The sequence below is a fragment of the Panthera leo genome, chromosome B3 (assembly GCF_018350215.1).
Source record: "Panthera leo isolate Ple1 chromosome B3, P.leo_Ple1_pat1.1, whole genome shotgun sequence".
NCBI lineage: Eukaryota > Metazoa > Chordata > Mammalia > Carnivora > Felidae > Panthera > Panthera leo.
Window position 1 is genome coordinate 57915568 of NC_056684.1, and position 19166 is coordinate 57934733.

The 19166-nt window shown below is 41.9% G+C and overlaps 1 protein-coding gene across 2 annotated transcripts in view; it reads right to left on the reverse strand.

Moving 5' to 3' along the window:
• Positions 1 to 6448: 6448 nt before the first annotated feature.
• The window catches only part of SQOR (sulfide quinone oxidoreductase), a 48783-nt gene continuing 36065 nt past the window's right edge, over positions 6449 to 19166 (reverse strand). For both annotated transcript variants that reach the window (XM_042942129.1, XM_042942130.1), the window contains exons 7-10: positions 13532 to 13715; positions 8378 to 8445; positions 7915 to 8093; positions 6449 to 6767 (exon numbers count right to left, since the gene is read on the reverse strand). In XM_042942129.1, the coding sequence (XP_042798063.1) occupies positions 6710 to 6767; positions 7915 to 8093; positions 8378 to 8445; positions 13532 to 13715 (489 nt within the window). In that variant the 3' untranslated portion in view covers positions 6449 to 6709. The remainder of the gene's footprint in view (positions 6768 to 7914; positions 8094 to 8377; positions 8446 to 13531; positions 13716 to 19166) is intronic.

Below are 19166 nucleotides of genomic sequence, written 5' to 3' on the forward strand. Positions count from 1 at the left end.
CAGACTAGTACTTTTATAAAATGCAATCAAAATTTATTAGAAGAAAATATGATATTTGAAAACACATAAAGTACAAGCTCAATTTTTTGTTATTAGATTCAACAGATATAAAATATCCCTGTCAAATTGCTATGAAAGTTTATAAACTCTTACTCTCAATTTCTGTTATTACCTCATCATGGGGCCAAGACAACCCTGCAGAGAGGGAGCCAGAGGAATTAACTCCCAACCTTACTTTCCTCCCTCTCTCTCATTCCCTACCAACAACCTTCACTGGCCAAAACCAACCAGAAACCAGGCAGCAGGAGAGACTTTTCACACAACCCATGCCACCCAGTCTCCTAGGGCAGAGGATGGGGTGCAGAGGTGAAGGGTGGAGCTGGAGGAACAGAAAGCAACACAAGGAATCCCAGCTTGTGATGAACACTGGGTGTTATATGGAAGTGATGAATCACTAAATTCTACACAAGAAACCAATTTTACCATATATGTTAACTAACTAGAATTTAAATAGAAACTTAAAAGGAAAAAAAAAAAGAAAGAAAGAAAGAAATCCCAGCCCTGTCACAGAACTAGAATAAACAATCCCAAAATGTGTATGGAACCACAAAAAAACCCTGAATAGCCAAAGCAATCCCAAGGAAAAAGAACAAAGCTGGAGGCATTGTGCTTGGTGATTTCAAACTGTATTTCAAAGCTATAGTAATCAAAATAGTGTGGCATTGGCATAAAAACAGACACAATGCAACAAAATAGGGAGCCCAGAAATAAACCCACACACATATCATTAAATATCAACAAAGCAGCCAAAAATGTACAATGGGGAAAGAACAGTCTCTTCAATAAACGGTGTTGGGAAAACTGGACAGCCATATACAAAAGAATGAAACTAGACCACTGTCATACACCACACACAAAAATTAATTCAAAATGGATTAAAGACTTGAATGGGAGGCCCGAAATCATAAAACTCCTAGAAGAAAACATAGGCAGCAAGCTCCTTCACACCAGTCTTGGTGATGATTTTTTGGATTTGACATTAAAAGCAAAGGCGCCAAAAGCACAAATAACAAGTGGGACAACATCAACCTAGAAGGTTCTGCACAGCAAAGGAAACCACCGACAAAATGAAAAGGCATCATACTGAATGGGAGAAGATATCTGCAAGTCATAAATACGATAAGGAGTTCATATGCAAAATACCTAAACAACTCATACAACTCAATAGCAACAGAAAGAGAGAAAATCCAGTTTAAAAATGGGCAGAGGATCTGAACAGACATTCTTCTAAAGAAGACATATGAATGTCCGACAGACACATGACAAGTTGCTCAACCTGACTAGTCATCAGGGAAATGCAAATTAAAACCACAATGTGATATTACCTCACACGAGCCAGAATGGCTACTATCAAAAGACAGTAACAAGTGTCATGGAAAACCCCACTTCTCCCAGGCAGGCAGGAATTCCTAGTCTAAGGCAAAGCTATTTCTGAGTGCTTCACTCAACTACCAGAGTCAACGACAATAATAATAGCTTCGGTCCATACGCCAAAGTGCCAAAAGCTCTACCTTGATTCTTTTAGTGCTTACATCAATTCTGTGAAGTAGGTGTTACCACCCACTCTACAGGTGACAAAATGGTGATTTAAAAGCTTGAGTTGGAGGGCACTGTGGTAGGGTTCCCGGCCCTAAGGAAAGAAAAAAACAAACAAACCTCAAGGCAACCTGGCTGTAGGCATGCGTGACAACATCCCTCATGACCGAGTAACGTGAGATCACTTAATCAGACCGCATGTTTGTGTGTTACCATATATGGGAGACAAAGAAGTAAAAAATAGGTAGAAAACTACACCACGTGGCGTTCGGGGCTCAGTTCTCCAGGTACGAACCCAACTGAGCGGTGCTGGCAGGAATAAAGTTACTTCCTGGAAAGAAAAGCCTCAGTGTCAGAAAGAATCCTGCTACAGCATTTGGGTAGCCCAGTCATTAAGCATCCAACTCTTGATTTTGGCCCGGGTCGTGATCTCACAGTTCATGAGATCAAGCCCTGCACCGGGCTCTGTGCTGACAGTGTGGAGCCTGCTTGAGATTCTCTCTCTTTCTCTCTCTCTCTCTCTCTCCCCGCCCCCCCCCACCCACCCCCTGCACACTCCTTCTCTTCAAAATAAATAGATAAACGTTAAAAGAAGAAGAAAAGAAGCAGCAGCAGCAGCTTGAGTTGAATGCTGAGACACCGAATGGGAGGGCCAGTGAATGGGAGGGCCAAGACCCAAATCCAGGTCTGTGGTTCCAAGTCCTGCGTTCCACTGGGCTGTCCTTCGAGAAGATCTGAAGCCAGCTTGTGCCAGGGCAGCACCAGAGAGCCTGCCTTTCTGCAGCTTCTGCCCCACTGTTGGCCTGTAAGGCGCCCCAGATTGTACCTGAGCAATGCGATCGAAGGAGTTTTACCGCATGCAAATATGGAAAGCTATAACTTAATTTAGGGTCGTTTGAAGCACGCTCTTCTCCAAGGAAGTTAATTTTAAAAATCAATATTGAGAGAGGGAAAACTGCCCAGTATTTCACCATCCATCTTTCTCAACTGTCTTTTGTGATCTTTCTATCTATCTGTTGCAAAGTATTAACCTTCACTTTCTCCAGCATACGGACAAGCTATCTCCTTAGCTAATTGGCAGTTAACCTAACTAGAGGGGTACCTGGGTGGCTCAGTCAGTTGAGTGAATTGACTTCAGCTCAGGTCATGATCTCAGGTCATGAGGCTCCTGAGGTTGAGCCTCACATCCGGCTTTCTGCTGTCAGGACAGAGACCACTTTGGATCCTCTGTCCCCTTCTTCTCTCTGCCCCTTCCCCACTCGTGCCCTGTCTCTCTCTCTCTTTCTCTCTCTCTTTCTCTCTTTGAAAACAAAAAAAAAAAAACATTAAAAAAAAAGAACCTAACTAGAGAGACTTGGTTTTCATTAATCCATCCAAAAAGGCTCATCTTATCCAAAGCATTTCTCTTGTTCCTTCCTTCCCTGAGATGATCCTTCCCTGACTGAAAGCTCCAAGTGTGGTCTTAGGGATGAATGGAAGACACTATTTTAAAATCAGACTGGAGTGGGGGCACCTAGGTGGCTCAGTAAGTTAAGTGTCCAACTCTTGATTTCAGCTCAATGTCACTGTTGATGAGTTCCAGCCCTGCATCAGGCTCTGTGCTGACAGTGCAGAGCCATCTTGGGATTCTCTCTCTCTCCCTCTCTCTCTCTCTGCCCCTCCTTCTCTCTATCTCTCTCTCAAAAATAAATAAATAAACATTTAAAAAAATGAGACTGGAGTTATCCAGTGCATGAAGACAATCGGAGAAGCTATTCTTAAATATTGGGTTACAAAAGCCACCTTCCTCAAAAAGAGTACTATTTCATGTCTTTGATAATTTTGTGCATAGGATTATTGTAGGATTATATGAGAAAAGTATCTAGGGCTGACTATAGCCCAATACCCTACTGGGCATGGCACATAGATTTATTACATTAATTAATTAATTAGCAATCTTCTTAGCCAACACAAATGATCTGTGCTCCTTGAGTAATTAATTACTCACCAATCTCCTACTCCTCTCTGTAATCAATCTCTAGGTCTTCAACACATATGAAGTATAAAACACAAACAGTACTTTGGAGTGTGATTCTTTTTGTTTTCAGCAACTTTATATGTGGTAATATTAGAGCAACAGAGAAAAAGACACTAAGACATTATTAGTTGTTATCACTGGAAGATGGATTTGGGCTAATTTTTATTATTTTTGTTTATCTCTGTTATCCAAATTTTCTACAAAAGTTAGGCATAAGAAAAAAGCACTAAAAATGTCTTTAATACCAAAAACATCTACTAAATCTGAAACCATGTTCCCCCTGGTGACTTAAGTCTCATTTCCCTCCCTCTACCCCAGTGGTCCCTAAGCTGCACCCCAGCTCTATTATTACACCCATAGCTCACCCAGGGCAGGAATTTCAATTCCCTAGAAGCTCCAGGAACAAGGGGAGGGGACTAAGGAGAGATTTCTCAAGTCATTGGTCCTAGCCCAAAAGGCATCAGCCTCTGAGTCAGAGGCCCCACCAGTGGAGAAACCACACACCCTAGTCTCTATCCTGGTCTTACCCCCCTGCTGCCTGATCCCAATAACTGGAGGCAGTCGAAAGGGCAGATCCCTCCCTTGGCCAACCCCACGTTTGTGGTTGAGATAGTCTTCAAAGGCCAAGTTTTCCTGGACTTCTGGCCAATAGTGGTTACTGCTCCCTCCAGCCTTGGCAATAAATTCTGCCCAGCTAATGCGAATCCAGAAGAAATCCCTTGGTGCTTAGAGGTTTATTCAGAATGCATGATCATAAACAGACCTAGGAGGCTCCAGTTCACCTTGCAAGAGATTTCAAAGAGACTTGACCTAAAGCCTCAGCTATTCCCAGAATCCCAGCCCATTGCTAAAAACGCAGAAACCGTCTTCACCAGCATGTTTGTCTACAACCAGGGAGAAAGTAATGGCTGGCTCTTCCCAGGACCTCTTGGGCATTGCAGAAGAAGGTCATGTGGGATGAATAGCCCCCAGCTCTCCCTGACTTGCATGCCTTGTGAGAATGGGCAGCCCACCAGGAGCCAAGCTGAGGCCACCTCAGGCCAGGACTCAGAGTACAGGGCAGAATAATCCCACCACTGCCTGTTTTCACAAGCACGATGTGAACGTAGCTTTTGTGGCTCTCCTCTCCCATTCTAGGACTGGGGCAGGGCTCGGTGGGGAGAGTGTTCCCAGGAGCATGGTCAATATATTGTCCAGACAGGACATTTTGGAATGAAAGGGGCACTGGCAAGATAACGGATGTTAAATAGGAATATTGCGGACAAACCAGATGTGTGGCTACCACAGAAAACATCTTCCACTCCTATTGCCCGGGCTCTGCTGAGGGAGTGGCACCCTGTTCTCTTTCTTCAGAACTTGTGCCACTGAGGAAAGTCTACTTTCCAAATCAACCAAGGCCTCATCCAGCAACCCCCTGGCATCCCACAAGAGAAGAGGGAACTATCACATGAACCACAAAAGTGTGGGCAGAGCCCTCTCTGTCTGGTTCACCACTGCATCCCCTGGGCCAAAATAGTGCTCGGCAGGTAGTAGGTGCTCAGTAAATACTTGTTGGGTTAATTCACGAATGGCTGAGCAGTTTCTCAAGTCATCAGCAGAACTCCAGGAAACCAGAGAGACTTGGTAATCCCAGATAACACTGTTGCCTAAAGTAGGTAGCTGTTTAGGTTTGAACTCTGAACTGTTGTAAAAATCTAAGGTTTTGCATAGACTGCTATGCATTTCCTTTTGGTGGAGTTTATAAATAAATATAAAATGTACAAAGCTTTAAAATACCAGACTGGGGGTGCCTGGGTGGCTTAGTTGTTTAAGCCTCTGACTTCAGCTGAGGTCATGATCTCACAGTCCGTGAGTTCGAGCCTCGCATTGGACCCTCTGCTGTTAGCACAGAGCTTGGTTTGGATTTTCTGTCCCCCTTTCTCTCTGTTTCTCTCTCTCTCTCTCTCTCTCAAAAATAAGTAAACATTTAAAAAATGAAATGAATGAAATGAAATGAAATGAAATGAAATGAAATGAAAATAAATACCAGACTGAACTGAAACTAAGTTTCCACAAGTAAACCAATTGGAAACAAATGATTTTGAAGCCACTGCTGAACTTCAAATAAATGAACTACTTTCTGCAATATTTCCAATGTGAACTCACTCAAAATTTTACTGGCCAAATTTGGGACTGAATCAAGCAAATGCTCATCACACACATCAGAATTCCTCTAGCCCCATCCTCACTGTGCATAAGTTCCCTGAGAAGCAGGTGCCGTAAGAGAGTAAGATTTGCAAGAGGTTCAGTGGGGCAAAGGTCTGCAAAGTCAAAGAAAAAGGAACAGAACAGGAGAAGCATGGAGGGCTTTCAGACCATGATGTAGGCAGGACACCTGGGAGAGGAAGCGGGGTAGGTAGGAGGGTCAGGGAAAGAGAATCTCTGATGACACAGTTCTAAGAAAGCTTCAGCCACGTTGATGGGGAATAACTTGGAGCCAGCTGCCAAGTAGAAGAGTCCCACATTCTACAGGAATGTGCCAGCATCACATCAGTCATTAACCAGGAGGAGGTATGGCCTCAGCACAAACATGGCGGCCGAGGAGAGGGCAACAACCCCTATGCCCCTGCTGAGGAATTCTAAGCATCACATGTTCAGGGCTCTCACACACACACCACTTGAAATAATACTCTCCCTGGAGTGACTTTGTGCAAATCCAAACAGGGTCTGGCGAAAATGCATCAGCCATCAATAGAACACTCACAGTAGGTAACAGGTAAGCTCCCACCAGCAACTTTCGCTCCCAACTGCTGTAACTTTTCATTCTACCAGTCAAGATAAAATTGTCTCATAGAATCTCAATCAATGGCAAGCTTTTATTTAAAAAATAGAAATCTAATCTTTCATTTGAATATTTCTGAAGAATCAAACTCATCCTGGGCATATCACATAGTAGCTGTCCAGAGGCACTGAAAAAGGAGGCATTTGGTCACCATCACCCAGCAGTAAACTCTTTGCACAGTGTTAGGTTTTAACTTCTTCATGCTGCTCTTGGTCAATCAACGACTGTGATTCGGGTTCAGAAGCCATCCGAGGAGAGCAAGGGTTGAGCCATCCTTAACTCATACCCAGATGGAACAACTTCCGCAGAATGGCTGGTCCTCCCCAATAACCCCTGTAAGAAATGACATACAGAAGATTATTTGTTTCAGAAAAGATGGGGGTGACTTCGGCAGCAGAATGTTGAAAGGGAAGCCAAGTTGCTCACACAGCTTGCTTCTCAGCACATAAAGCAAGACTTGTCCAGTGAGGTAGAAAGATCCCATGATCATGAGGGGACAACATACTTTGGATCCTGGCTTTGACACTGACTTGCTATGTGATCCTGGACATGCAGACGCAACTCAGCAAACCCGTATGAAGCCTCTGCTACATGCAAACTGCAATCCTTTCTACTCTCATTTGCTTGTAAATTAAGTATAGTTCAGGGTTTCTCAATCACGGCCCTACTGACAATTTGGACCAGATATTTCTTTGTTGTGGGACTGACATGTGCATTTTAAGATGGTTAGCAGCATCTCTGGCCTCTCTATTCACTAGATACTCACAAGCATCCCCTCCAGTTGTGACAATCAAACATGTCTCCTGATATTGCCAAATGTCCCCTTGAAGACAAAATCACTGGTATACATATCCTGACTTAACTATCTCTTAAGGGTTTGGACAAGTGAAATGAGATTGTCATTTTTTGACCCAAGAGAATCTTAGTTTTTATTACTCTATTTACTTATTGAATGCCTACTATGTAGCTTTTTATATGTCATCTCATTGATCTTCATCCTGTGATGTTAAGTTCATTTTGTAGATGAGAGTAGTTAAGCAACTTGCCCTACGACACACAGCTAGTAAATGGCAGAAGCAGGACTCAGGGCACAGGTCTGACTCCAAAGCTTTTGCTCTTAATCACTATGTTTTATTTTTCCTAGAACACACACACACACACACACACACACACACACACACACACGGTGTCAGATGAAAAAGTACTTGACATGTGTAATTGATTTACTATTATTATTGTTGTTGTTGTTGTTGTTGTTATTAATCCAATAGCAAGAGAACACAGCTAAGGTTTCAGATCCTTCATAGGCTGCCATCACAAATCCCTAAGAAACAACACAGCAAAGCAGATCCCCTGTGTCATTTCTGCCTTGGGTCATGATGTCTCCTGTAGCTTGAAGGCTTCCTTGAGACAACCACCCTGCACAAGGCGGTGCAATATGCCAAAAGGCGTGTCTCTCTACCCTAGGCGATGACCTTACCTTAGCATCATGTTCCAATACAGGAAAGGCATCAGGTCGGCCTTCATGAGGTACATGGAAAGTCGCTCTTTGCTCTGGTCAAAGGGGAAGGTTTCCAGCGGCTGAGCGTTGTAGTCAAACTCCGCAAGAATCACACGGTTGTAGCCAGTCACCAGTGGACACGAAGTGTAGCCATCATACTAAATTTGCATGTGAGACTGAGTTGGAAAGTGGCTCTTTATCTGGCATTATATAATACTTCAGAATTTATTATTTACTCTAAGTAATTACGGTTTTATGTTCTTGAATATTTTTGTACGGTGAAAAAATGGAAATTATATAACAAAAATATACTGAGGATAAAAATTAAAGTGCCCATATTAGAGACACCTATTAAGGAAGTGGCAGAATTGTGGGAAAACATTGCTTTCAGGCAGAATAAGAGATGATAATTCAGACAGTGGTTCTTACAAGGCATACAAACCTTCTTTGTTGGTGTTTGATTCTTCATAACCAGAGAAATTGTTCTGTCCAGTATTCCTGACTGGGCAGCTATAAGAGAAATGGAAAAGTCAGAAAAGTATAAGCATCTAGGTTTTCCAAGAAAACTAATTTGCAAATAAATGTAGACAAATTAAGAAGCCTCCATTCCCTATCCCTCTAGATTTTTTCATTGTTTTATTATGTTTAACTTTTTTAAAGTTTATTTATTTATTTTTGAAAGAGACAGACAGAGAGAGAGACAGAGAGACAGAATCCCAAGCAGGCTCCACACTGTCAGTGCGGACAAAGCCTGAGGTGGAGTTTGAACTCATTACCATGAGATCATGACCTGAGCCAGATGCTTAACCGATCCCTCTAAATTTTAACTAGAACATGACTCATCTTACCACTTGAAGTTCTCACTACCAGGAGGGGTTCTTCAATTCATCAAAAGCCTACACAGATGCCTCTCTAAGTTTGAAACTCAAGAGCCAGCTCTCTCCAAACAAGAAAACTGTTAGGGTGGCCCTATCCCAACCGCAGACCCCCTACTCCTAGGGGCCAATCGTTGTCAACTTGGTCTGTGTGTCCAGAATCCCCTAGACTTTCATATGTCCCTTTGTTCTTGTTCAGACAGCCTAGATTGCCCCAGGTATATTCAATTAGGTAACACAGTGAGCTTTCCTCTGTACTAGAGCGCCCTGGCTAAGGCTGGACCAAATATAGACAATTAGATAGGTAGACGGATGTTTTTGTTTTTGATGGTAAGAGTGGGAGACTACTATTTTTATTATGAAAATATTCAAACTCTTATCTTTCTTGTTTCATCTATCCCATCATAGATGCTACTTTTATTTTCTGGAGTATTTTCAGGGCAAACATCCCAACAATTCACCCAGAAATATTTCTGTGTATATCTCCGATATATGAGGAACTTTTTAAATACAAACTCAATAGCAATTTTTAAATACAAACACAATTCAATATACCTGAATTATTAGCAATAATTCCTTAATACCATCTAATCCCAGTCTGTGCTCAATTTTGAATAATTAAGACTGCCCTTTTAAAAATACAAGCAGTTTGTGCCTCTCGAGGTGGAAAACTGGATTTGCTTTTGAGGAAAGATGGATTAGATTTATACTGTATAATACTCATTAAAGCAGTTGTTTTGCAATCCCCAAAATCAGGAGTCAACAAGCTTTTTCTGTAAAGGAAAATTTTACACCTTGTGGGCCAAGAGGCAAATATCAAAGATATTAAGTACCAAGAGAGAAAAAAAAAGTTTATTAACAAAATCCAAAATATAACAATAATTTTCTGTAATACAGGTCTACTAATAAGAAGAATGAAATTCTTTTTTCTGAACCTCAATGCTCCCTATCATAAATTTATTATAAATGTTAACCAGTAGAAATCATTCCTAGCCAATTGTACAAAAACAGGAAGCAGGTTGCATTTGGCCCACAGAGTGTAGTTTACTGATGCCCAAATCAAAAGAGCAATAATTTTTTTTCTCGAATGAGCAGTTTCCAAAAAATGAGGAGTAAATGATTCCGCTTTAAAAATATTAACTGGCTGTCCTCATTGTCTTAACATCTCTAAAGATCCTATTTCCCTTTTGGAAAACTTTGTTCCCCTTTGAGTGCCGTACAGAGTTTAGAATCTTAACTGAGAAGTTCCAAAGAGGTGCCTGCAGCAGGGCATCAAGATCAATGAAGAGGAGAGAAGATGTTGGGTGGGTACCAGTTGCCAAGAGGTTGGGACCCAGGAAGCAGTCACACTGTCCAGGTATGTGTATGAAAGGGTATGTGAATTGTTGTGCACTTTTTTCGTGTATTATAATCCCCTTTGGCTATGCCCAAACCTTCATTTAACTTTTGTTAATGTCACATCCTAGTCTTGGCTGTGCTGTGGGTAATTAAGGGAGAATCTTGGGAAAGAGAAAGAGGCATGAGCCACAGGAAGCTAGATTCAATGTAGCAAGAGGGGGTGTCACCCACAGTAGCATAGTGGTCTGGAATGAGGTAAGACACCTGTCTGCGTAGCAAGAAAAGCCACGGATGGATTAGTAGAACCGGTGAGAGCATTGCCAGGGATACTGAGAGGACCCAGGGAAGGGAATCTAGTGAAAAACGTAGATCTGCTTGGGGAACACTGGGACTTCTGTTATTTACTTCCTGAAATGTGAAATGACATAAAAAAAAAAAAAAAGCATTCACTACAGCACTGTCTGAAATACAAATGGATTGGAAACAATGTAAATATAAATTAAGAGTAGACTCATTAAATAAATTCTGGAGCAACCATGCAAGAGAATACAGGCTGGAAAATAACAGGTAAAAACAATGGGGATGCTCTCTACATGGTCAGGGGGAACAAAGAAGCAGAGCAGATAGATGCAAGACAGGGCGGGGAGCAAGGTTTTTCACTTATAACTTTCCATTTAATCAAATTTAATATTATCTATTCAGAACGATGAATGACATGTGTTTGTTTGAAGTAGGCCACAGACTGGGTAATCTGGGCCTCATATGCATCCACAGGTATTTTCTTTAAAAAAAATTTTTTTAATGTTTATTTTTGAGAGAGAGAGAGAGAGAGAGAGAGAGAGACAGAGCACGAGTGGGGGAGGGGCAGAGGGAGAGGGAGACAGAATCCGAAGCAGGTTCCAGGCTCTGAGCTGTCAGCACAGAGCCCGATGTGGGGCTCAAACTCACGAACCGTGAGATCATGATCTGAGCTGAGGTCAGACGCTTAAGGGACTGAGCCACCCAGGTGCTCCCACAGGTATTCTCACCACATAAATTCAGCAGACTTACAAGAAGATAAAAGCAAATGGAAAGCATTGTCTCACAGTCTACCTATAAGTCACAAAAAGAAAAGATACCTTTACGGTGGAGAGAACTAACGGTCACTCCTTCACCCAGTGATGAAATCTAGCCTCACCAAGGACAAGACATGCTAACAAGAGGCTCCCAAGGTGATGCAGTGGGAGGCACACAGCCTCATGTACAGAGGGTCTTACCAAATGGATAACCTGAATCTAATTTTAAGAAAGCCACCAGGGGCGCCTGGGTGGCTCAGTCAGTTAAGCATCTGACTTCTGCTCAGGTCATTATCACATGGCTCTTGAGTTTGAGCCCCACATGGGGCTCTGTGCTGACAGCTCAGAGCCTGGAGCCTGCTTTGGATTCTGTGTCTCCCTCTCTCTCTGCCCCTCCCCTGTTCACAGCCTCTCTCTCTCTCTCTCTCTCTCTCTCTCTCTCTCAAAAATAAAGAAACTTAAAAAAAAAAAAAAAGGAAGAAAGAAAGAAAGAAAGAAAGAAAGAAAGAAAGAAAGAAAGAAGAAAACCAACAGAAAGGGGAACCAGAAAGGGGCACCTGAAAGGGGCACCTGGGTGGCTCAGTCAGTTAGGTGTCTGATTCCTGATTTCGGCTCAGGTCATGATCTCACAGTTCATGAGTTCAAGCCCCACACTGGGCTCTGTGCTGACAGCACAGAACCTGCTTCAAATTCTCTCTCTCCCTTTCTTTCTCTGCCCCTCCTGCTCTCTCTCTCTCTCTCTCCCTCTCAAAATACATAAAAAATAAACTTTAAAGAAAAAAGAAAGAAAGAAAGAAAACCACCAGACAACTCTAAATCATGTATGTTCTACAAGACAACCAACCTGGTCTCCAAAAATGCCAATGTCATGAAAGTAAAAAAATGTCCGAGGGCCTGTTCCAGATTAAAGGAAACCAAAAAGACACGACATCCAGTGCAGTGTATGGCCCTTAACTGACTCATGGATTTAAGGGAGGGTAGGGGTGGGGGTAATAAAGGAGAACTGGAGAAATCTGAACTGGATTGTATATGAGATGATTATATATCAGATAATACAGTGTTCAATTCCTTGGACATGATAATGGCCTTGTGGATATGGAGGAGAAAGTCCTTTTTCTTAAGAAATACAATAGTATTTGGGGGCAAGGTATTATTGTCAAAAATTGCTTTCAGGGGGCACCTGTGTGGCTCAGTCGTTGAGCATCCCACTTTGGCTCAGGTCATGATCAAACGGCTCATGAGTTCAAGCCCCACGTCGGGCTCTGTGCTGACAGCTCAGAGCCTGGAGCTTGCTTCAGATTCTGTGCCTCCTTCTCTCTCTGCCCCTCCCCTGCTCACACTCTGTCTCCCTCTCTCTCTCTAAAAAATAAATAAACATTAAAAAAAAAATTTTTTTAACTTGCTTTCAAATGACTCAGCAAAAAATGTACATAGAGTAATAAAGCAAATACTACAAAAGATAATAATTGGTTAATATCTGAGGGGCCTATGAAATTCATTGTGCTTTCTTTCAAATTTGTCATAGGTTTGAGATTTTTAAAATAAAAAATTGCGAGGAAATTATTTTTAATAATGAAAAAGATATTCAGCGGGTTTCCTAGAAAGGAAATAGGTTGAAATAGTGACAGTAACACAACATGTTCTGCAGGTATGCAATTCCCACAAAAACACTACCATCCCCACCAACAGGGATGTCTGTGTTTTATAGCATGTGGAGAAGACCATTCCTATCTACAGAGGACAGCATCTAAAAGGCAATTCTCCTCATCACTGCTAGTGCAGAACATGGAGGTAAAGAATTTCGTTTTCCAGGCTGAGGCCTCAATCGTGTACCAATCAGGGCATGCTCCACTATATTTGTCCTAACAGAACAATTTTCTGGTCTGCAAGCTTTCATTGACTTGCATGTGTTTTCTGTGGAAACAAACGCTTCCCTAGCTTTATGGTGTTTCAAGCAGAAGGAAAAATAGCCAACCCGCCTAGGGTCACAGGCCAAAAAAAGGCCAAGGATACGAGTATGGCAGTATGAGAAGCAAAAGAATTGCAGAGCTGGAAGAGTGGTACCCTCTCTCTAATGCCCCCTGCTCTGTAAACAACCACCCTGACCTACAAAGGGCAGAGGAGGTGATGCTACTCTTTATCCTTCATATGACACCACGTTCATCAACAGCTAGCCTGTGTGTCAGGGAGGTTGAAGTCATTTTGAGGCCACAAAAGTTTCCTTATGAATGGAATGCTGTTTGTGCCAGGCTTTGGTTTTTGTTATGATGGTGCCTTAGGGTGACATCATTCTGAGAGAGTCGGAACATAGCTCATTCGTTCTCTTACCTACTGCAGCAGCAGTCTTTGATGTGGGAAGGTTAGTGCAGTCCCCAATCCCAAACACATTTGGGTATTTCTTGTGCTGCAGAGTTTCTTTATCCACATCCACCCAACCAGCAGCGTCAGCCACGGGACTTGTCTTGAGGACATCTGGCGGGCTCATTGGTGGGGTCACGTGAAGCATTTCATACTACAAAAAAAGGAAAGCATCCAAACTTCTGTTTATTGTAGTATTTCTACAGCCCCACAGCTGTCCCCTGATCTCTCTTACCCATACACCATACTATGGCTGCATGGCACACTGTATACTCAGTGGCTGTCCTAATACACACCCCCTCCGAGGTTTTCCATGCTTCCATGCAGTGTGGTGATAAAACTAACCACTCGCTCAGTTGATGTTGTTTCTCCATACAGAGTCAACATGATCCTTTTGGCCAGAGGCGTGGGGAAATCAGAAGCACTGGAATGAACCTCACTCACATTCTGAAAGAACCCACTGATGTTTCTATTATTACTAAAACAAAGGAAGTGGTGTTTCTCGGTTGCTCTCTGCCTGACCCTCAGCTGACTACTTGTAAAGTCTGTTACTTCCGTTTTATTCCGCAAAGTGGTGCTCAGAGTCGCTGAAACCCACAAAGGTCATGTTCGGGGCTGGTAAGTGAGCACCATTTTCAAACATGGATCAACTCTCAAAACACATAAAGGAAACCATTGGAGCACCAACTTAAGATGACATAAAAGGGAGGGCCTGGGTGGCTCAGTCAGTTGAGCATCCAACTTCGGCTCAGGTCATGATTGCATGGTTTGTGAGTTCGAGCTGTACATGAGACTCTGTGCTGACAGCTCGGAGCCTGGAGCCCGCTTTGGATTCTGTGACTTCCTCTCTCTCTGCCCCTCCCCTCCTCCTCATGCTCTACCTGTCTCTCTCTCTAAAAAATAAATAATAAACATTTAAAAAATTTTTAATAAAAAAAAATATGACATAAAGGGTGGTGAGAATATCGGCTAGCATTTTGGAGGAGAGAGTGATCTGATTCAGTAATAGGTTTACTGAACAGTCTAGGGGGGCAGGATGGTTTGTCTGTTTGTGTATTTTTCCCAGAAAACCTGTATCAACGTTACCCTTGGTAGCAGTGCACTAACCCACCCTGATCAATTTGGATGGCTCATTTAATGTGTTGTTTATGTAGTACTTATTTGCTTATGTAATATTTTTGTGGTTTATCCTTCCTATTCTTTTTATTATTGTTCGCAAACTCCATCCAGCAATTTCAAACTGATTTAAGAGCTCCAAAACATTTCACTAAGGAGAAAACTTTAGTGTCTTAAGACAATCCCCACCTTGTGGCAGTCCATAGCCCCTGGTTTCTCTGAGGAGGCCCAGCCCTTGTCAGGGCTGGTCAATTCTCGACAGCAGAGGGAGGTAAGGAGGTGACTTGTATGTATTCCTCCTCCCAAACAATTATAAGCTTAATTAACCTTAAAGTAAAGGAGAGCTGTCAATAGGCTCTGCTCCTCTGCAAGGTCATCTTGGGTTCCTTAAGGGGATGGATTCCTGAGGCTGGCTGTGCTAATGAACATGGAGACTGAGCACATGTCTGCAGGATAATGTATGGAATCCAACAGCCATCAGCCACCAAATTATGAAGGCTATGTCTGTTTTTCTATAGTTAAGTAGAACCACTTTTTTTTAGCTGAGGGCTAAGTCTTACCAGAGACATATCTACCTACTGGCATTAATGTGCTTAAATTTCACAAGCACACATGAATTCCACACATCTTTGCTAGAAGAAAAGTTAAATATTTCCATACAATCATCATAAAGGCATGAAGTTTTACTCAAACTAATATCCTACAAAAGATATACTAGGGTCTGCTTTATAGATTTATTAAAAAATAACATTGGCATTTAGTTGTAACTTGCTCTTTATCCACTATTTCCACAAACTGTGTGTGACAGATAACTTGGTTCTCCTTCATTAACATAAATAATCTATTCAGGGTAGTGGTTTTCAAACTTTAATGTTTATAAGCAGCATTTGGGAGACCTGTGGGAAATGCAGATCCTTGGGCCCCACCACCCCACGATCCCAATCCAGTAGGTCTGGGTGAGGCATAGGAATCTGCACTTGAACAAAATCTCCTAGAGATTCTGACACATGAAACCTGTAGGTGACAGTCTTAGAAGCTCTGGCTTGAAGGAACAGGTCCATTTACAAGGAAAAACAGAATGTTATTATATGGTAACTCACTTTACCTTCCATTTGTTTACCTATAAAGAAATACATTACAGGGGTCCCTGGGTAGCTCAGTCATTAAGCATCTAACTCTTAATCTCAGCTCAGGTCATGATCTCACAGTTCATGAGTTCCAGCCGTGCATCAGGCTCCACTCTGAGCCTGCTGGGGATCCGCTCTCTCCCTTTCTTTCTGCCCCTCCCCTGCTCATGCTCTCTCTCAGGCTCTCTCTCTCTCTCTCTCTTTCAAAATAAATAAAACAAAAAAAAAAAAAGAAATACATCACAGTTGACCATTGAACACTGCGGGGGTTAGGCTATAGGCTTTCTTTTTCTTTTCTTTTTTTTTTAATTCCTTACAGTAGTAGTTCTCAATCCTGATTGTACATGAGAATTATTAGAGGAACTTTTGAAACGCCCAATCATCAGTCCACACCCCCAAACTAATTAATCAAAATCTGGGGGTTAGACCCAGACATCAGAGCGTTTAAAAGCTCCCCAGGTGATTCCAATGTGCAGCCAGGGCTGAGAGCTGCTACTTTAACGCCTTTTGGTAGATTTTTTGAAATTCATATTTTAAGAGTGGAATTGGGTCTGGAAAGAAATTCTGACCTGACATCCTATCATTTAAAGCAGACACAAATATCTGTTTTCTTTATAAACCCTTTAGAAGAACAATAACCATTTACATATCCAAGTTTCTATCTGCAACTTCAACAATCCACAGCACAGCTGAGAACCAAAGTGAAAAAGACCAAATAACAAAATGAAGTTCATGCACTCAAGCCCATATAGTTTGCTCAGAAAAGTATGTTGTAGGCCCTCACTTGTAGCCCACTCGCTGTTACTTTACATAAAATCAAACAAGTTTGGCTATCTCATTTTCCAGCCAATAAAGAATTAACAGCAGCAGCTTAAAGGAGCTGAAGTGGGAGGGACCTTCTAACGTCACTCACGACTGCCTGACAGCCAAGAAAGAAGAAAACTGGAAAGCCACAAAAAGGACACATACAAAATAAAATAGCAAAGTACTTTGAGACCCTTTTATAAAGTGATAACTAGCCCTAGGAGGCTCTAGGAGCATAACTTTATAAAAGCTATTCAAAATAATGACCCTGAGCTGGGGCAAGTACATACTAGGTGAGCCTAGGACACCCTGTGACACCAGAAAGCAAGAACATGCTCAAAATATGATGGCGACATGTCACAAGGACATAGCCATCTTGAAAGGACTCCTACTGGCCAAATCTGGGACAGTTTGAGTGCCAAAAGGACAGTAATGAGTTAAGGACAGTAATGAATTACAAACCATTGGAGGCAAAAAAAAGAATTCATGAATTTATACCTGTAACTAATGAACTGAGAGAAAGGAGAGCTTTTGCAGACAGAATGCCAACAGCTTACTGTTAAAGGTGGACAGAACGCTTGATTGGAAAAATCATCATTTTGCAACCACCATAATAAAGACTGGACTAGGCAAAAATCATCAGTGGATGATAAATCCAGTGGGAAACCTAATGAGGAGGGAGTAGGGTATTTGCTTGGTCTTAAAGTGTCTCCCCACCCCCCAAGACTTATTAGTAGCAAAGGAGGAAAAGAATAACAATATACAGTGGAGAAATTGGGCCATCTTTTGACTGGTGATCAAAATAAATATCATTAATGAGGGGAAGGTGACCATCATGTGCTTTCAAATGTGATACACTAGAAAGACACAACATTGCTTAAACAGCATTTCAGTCTAAAAATGTAGAGCCTGAGGGGCACCTGGTAGCTCAGTCAATTAAGCATCCGACTCTTGGTTTCAGCTCAGGTCATGATCTTGCAATTCGTGAGTTCGAGCCCCACATCAGGCTCTCTGCTGTCAGCACAGAACCCGCTTCAGATCCTCTGTCCCCCTCTCTCTCTGCCCCCTCCCACTTGCTCTCTTAAAGCAAAAATAAATAAATAAACTTAAAATGCAGAGCCTGAAACTGATCACAAGAAAATATAAACAAACCCCAAATGAGGAACATGCTATTAAAAAATAAAAGCGGAGAAAATATCCACCTTTTCTGGTGGATATTTTGGAATAATACATTATTATTCCAAAATATCCACCAGAAAAGGCTATGTAAATGTCCCAGATCAAAGGATGTTCAAGAGACATCACAAATAAATGCAATACCTGCCTGTTGACTGGGTTCTGCCCTGGAGCATGCTATAAGTGCTATTGGGTCAATCAACAAAACAAATACAAATGGTAGATTAAAATATTGTATCCATGCTAAATTACCGAACTGATAACTGTGCTATGGTTATGCAAGAGAAGAGGGATCTCTCAACAGATTTACGGCAAAGAATTTAGGTAAATGGCCATGATGTATGATGTATATAACTTACCTTTAGATGCTTTGGGAATATTATATCATGTCACATCATACTACATTACATTATATGTGGAGAGAGAGAGAGATCAAATGATAAAGCCAATTGGGTAAAATGAAAATAAATGAATCTAGGTAAAGGCTACACAGTATCCAGTTTCCTTCGTACTGTTTGCATTTTTTTGCAGCTTCTCTAAGTTTAAAATTATTTGCAAATAAAAGTTTAAATTATGACTTTGAATCATCAGTAACACCTTAAATGATAGTCAATACATACCATTTAAGAAAGGAAAGATGTGTGCAATACATTTTAGAAAAAGCCTGCACTAAAAAGCCTAAAACATGAAGTTTTGATGTTTAGAAGATTAGTTGTTGGTTCACTTCAAAATTCCTTTTTTATGGAACCCTTCATTCCTCTAAAATTGCTGAATGAATAAAATGTCACTATGCGCTGTTTTCTCGTCGCTAACGGCTCTTGCCAGAGTGATATAAACAAACGATTCTCCCACGTATGCTTCTCCAGATGCCTTTTCATCTTGTTCTTAATCCTCATAAGCCTCTACAAAAGTACTATTCCTGCTACACAGCAGAAGAAGAAGAAACACACAGGATCCAAGCCCATGTACAGAGGCTCAATCTTCCCAAGTTAGGGTATGGCTCCAAAACACCTTTCAAGGATTTTGAAGTGCTTCCTTTTGTGCACCAGTGAAAGATGCTTTTTTTTCTTTTTAAGTTTATTTATTTTTGAGACAGAGAGAGACAGCACATGAATGGGGGAGGGGGCAGAGAGAGAGGGAGACACAGAATCGGAAGCAGGCTCCAGGCTCTGAGCCATCAGCCCAGAGCCCGACGCGGGGCTTGAACTCACGGACCACGAGATCGTGACCTGAGCTGAAGTCGGACGCTTAACCGACTGAGGCACCCAGGCGCCCCACCAGTGAAAGATGTTTAAAGACATCCTCTTCCACAGGGGAAAGACACCCGTGTCACCTGTAAACTACCCACAAACAGGGCTGTTTCTCACACAGCATAAATAGAG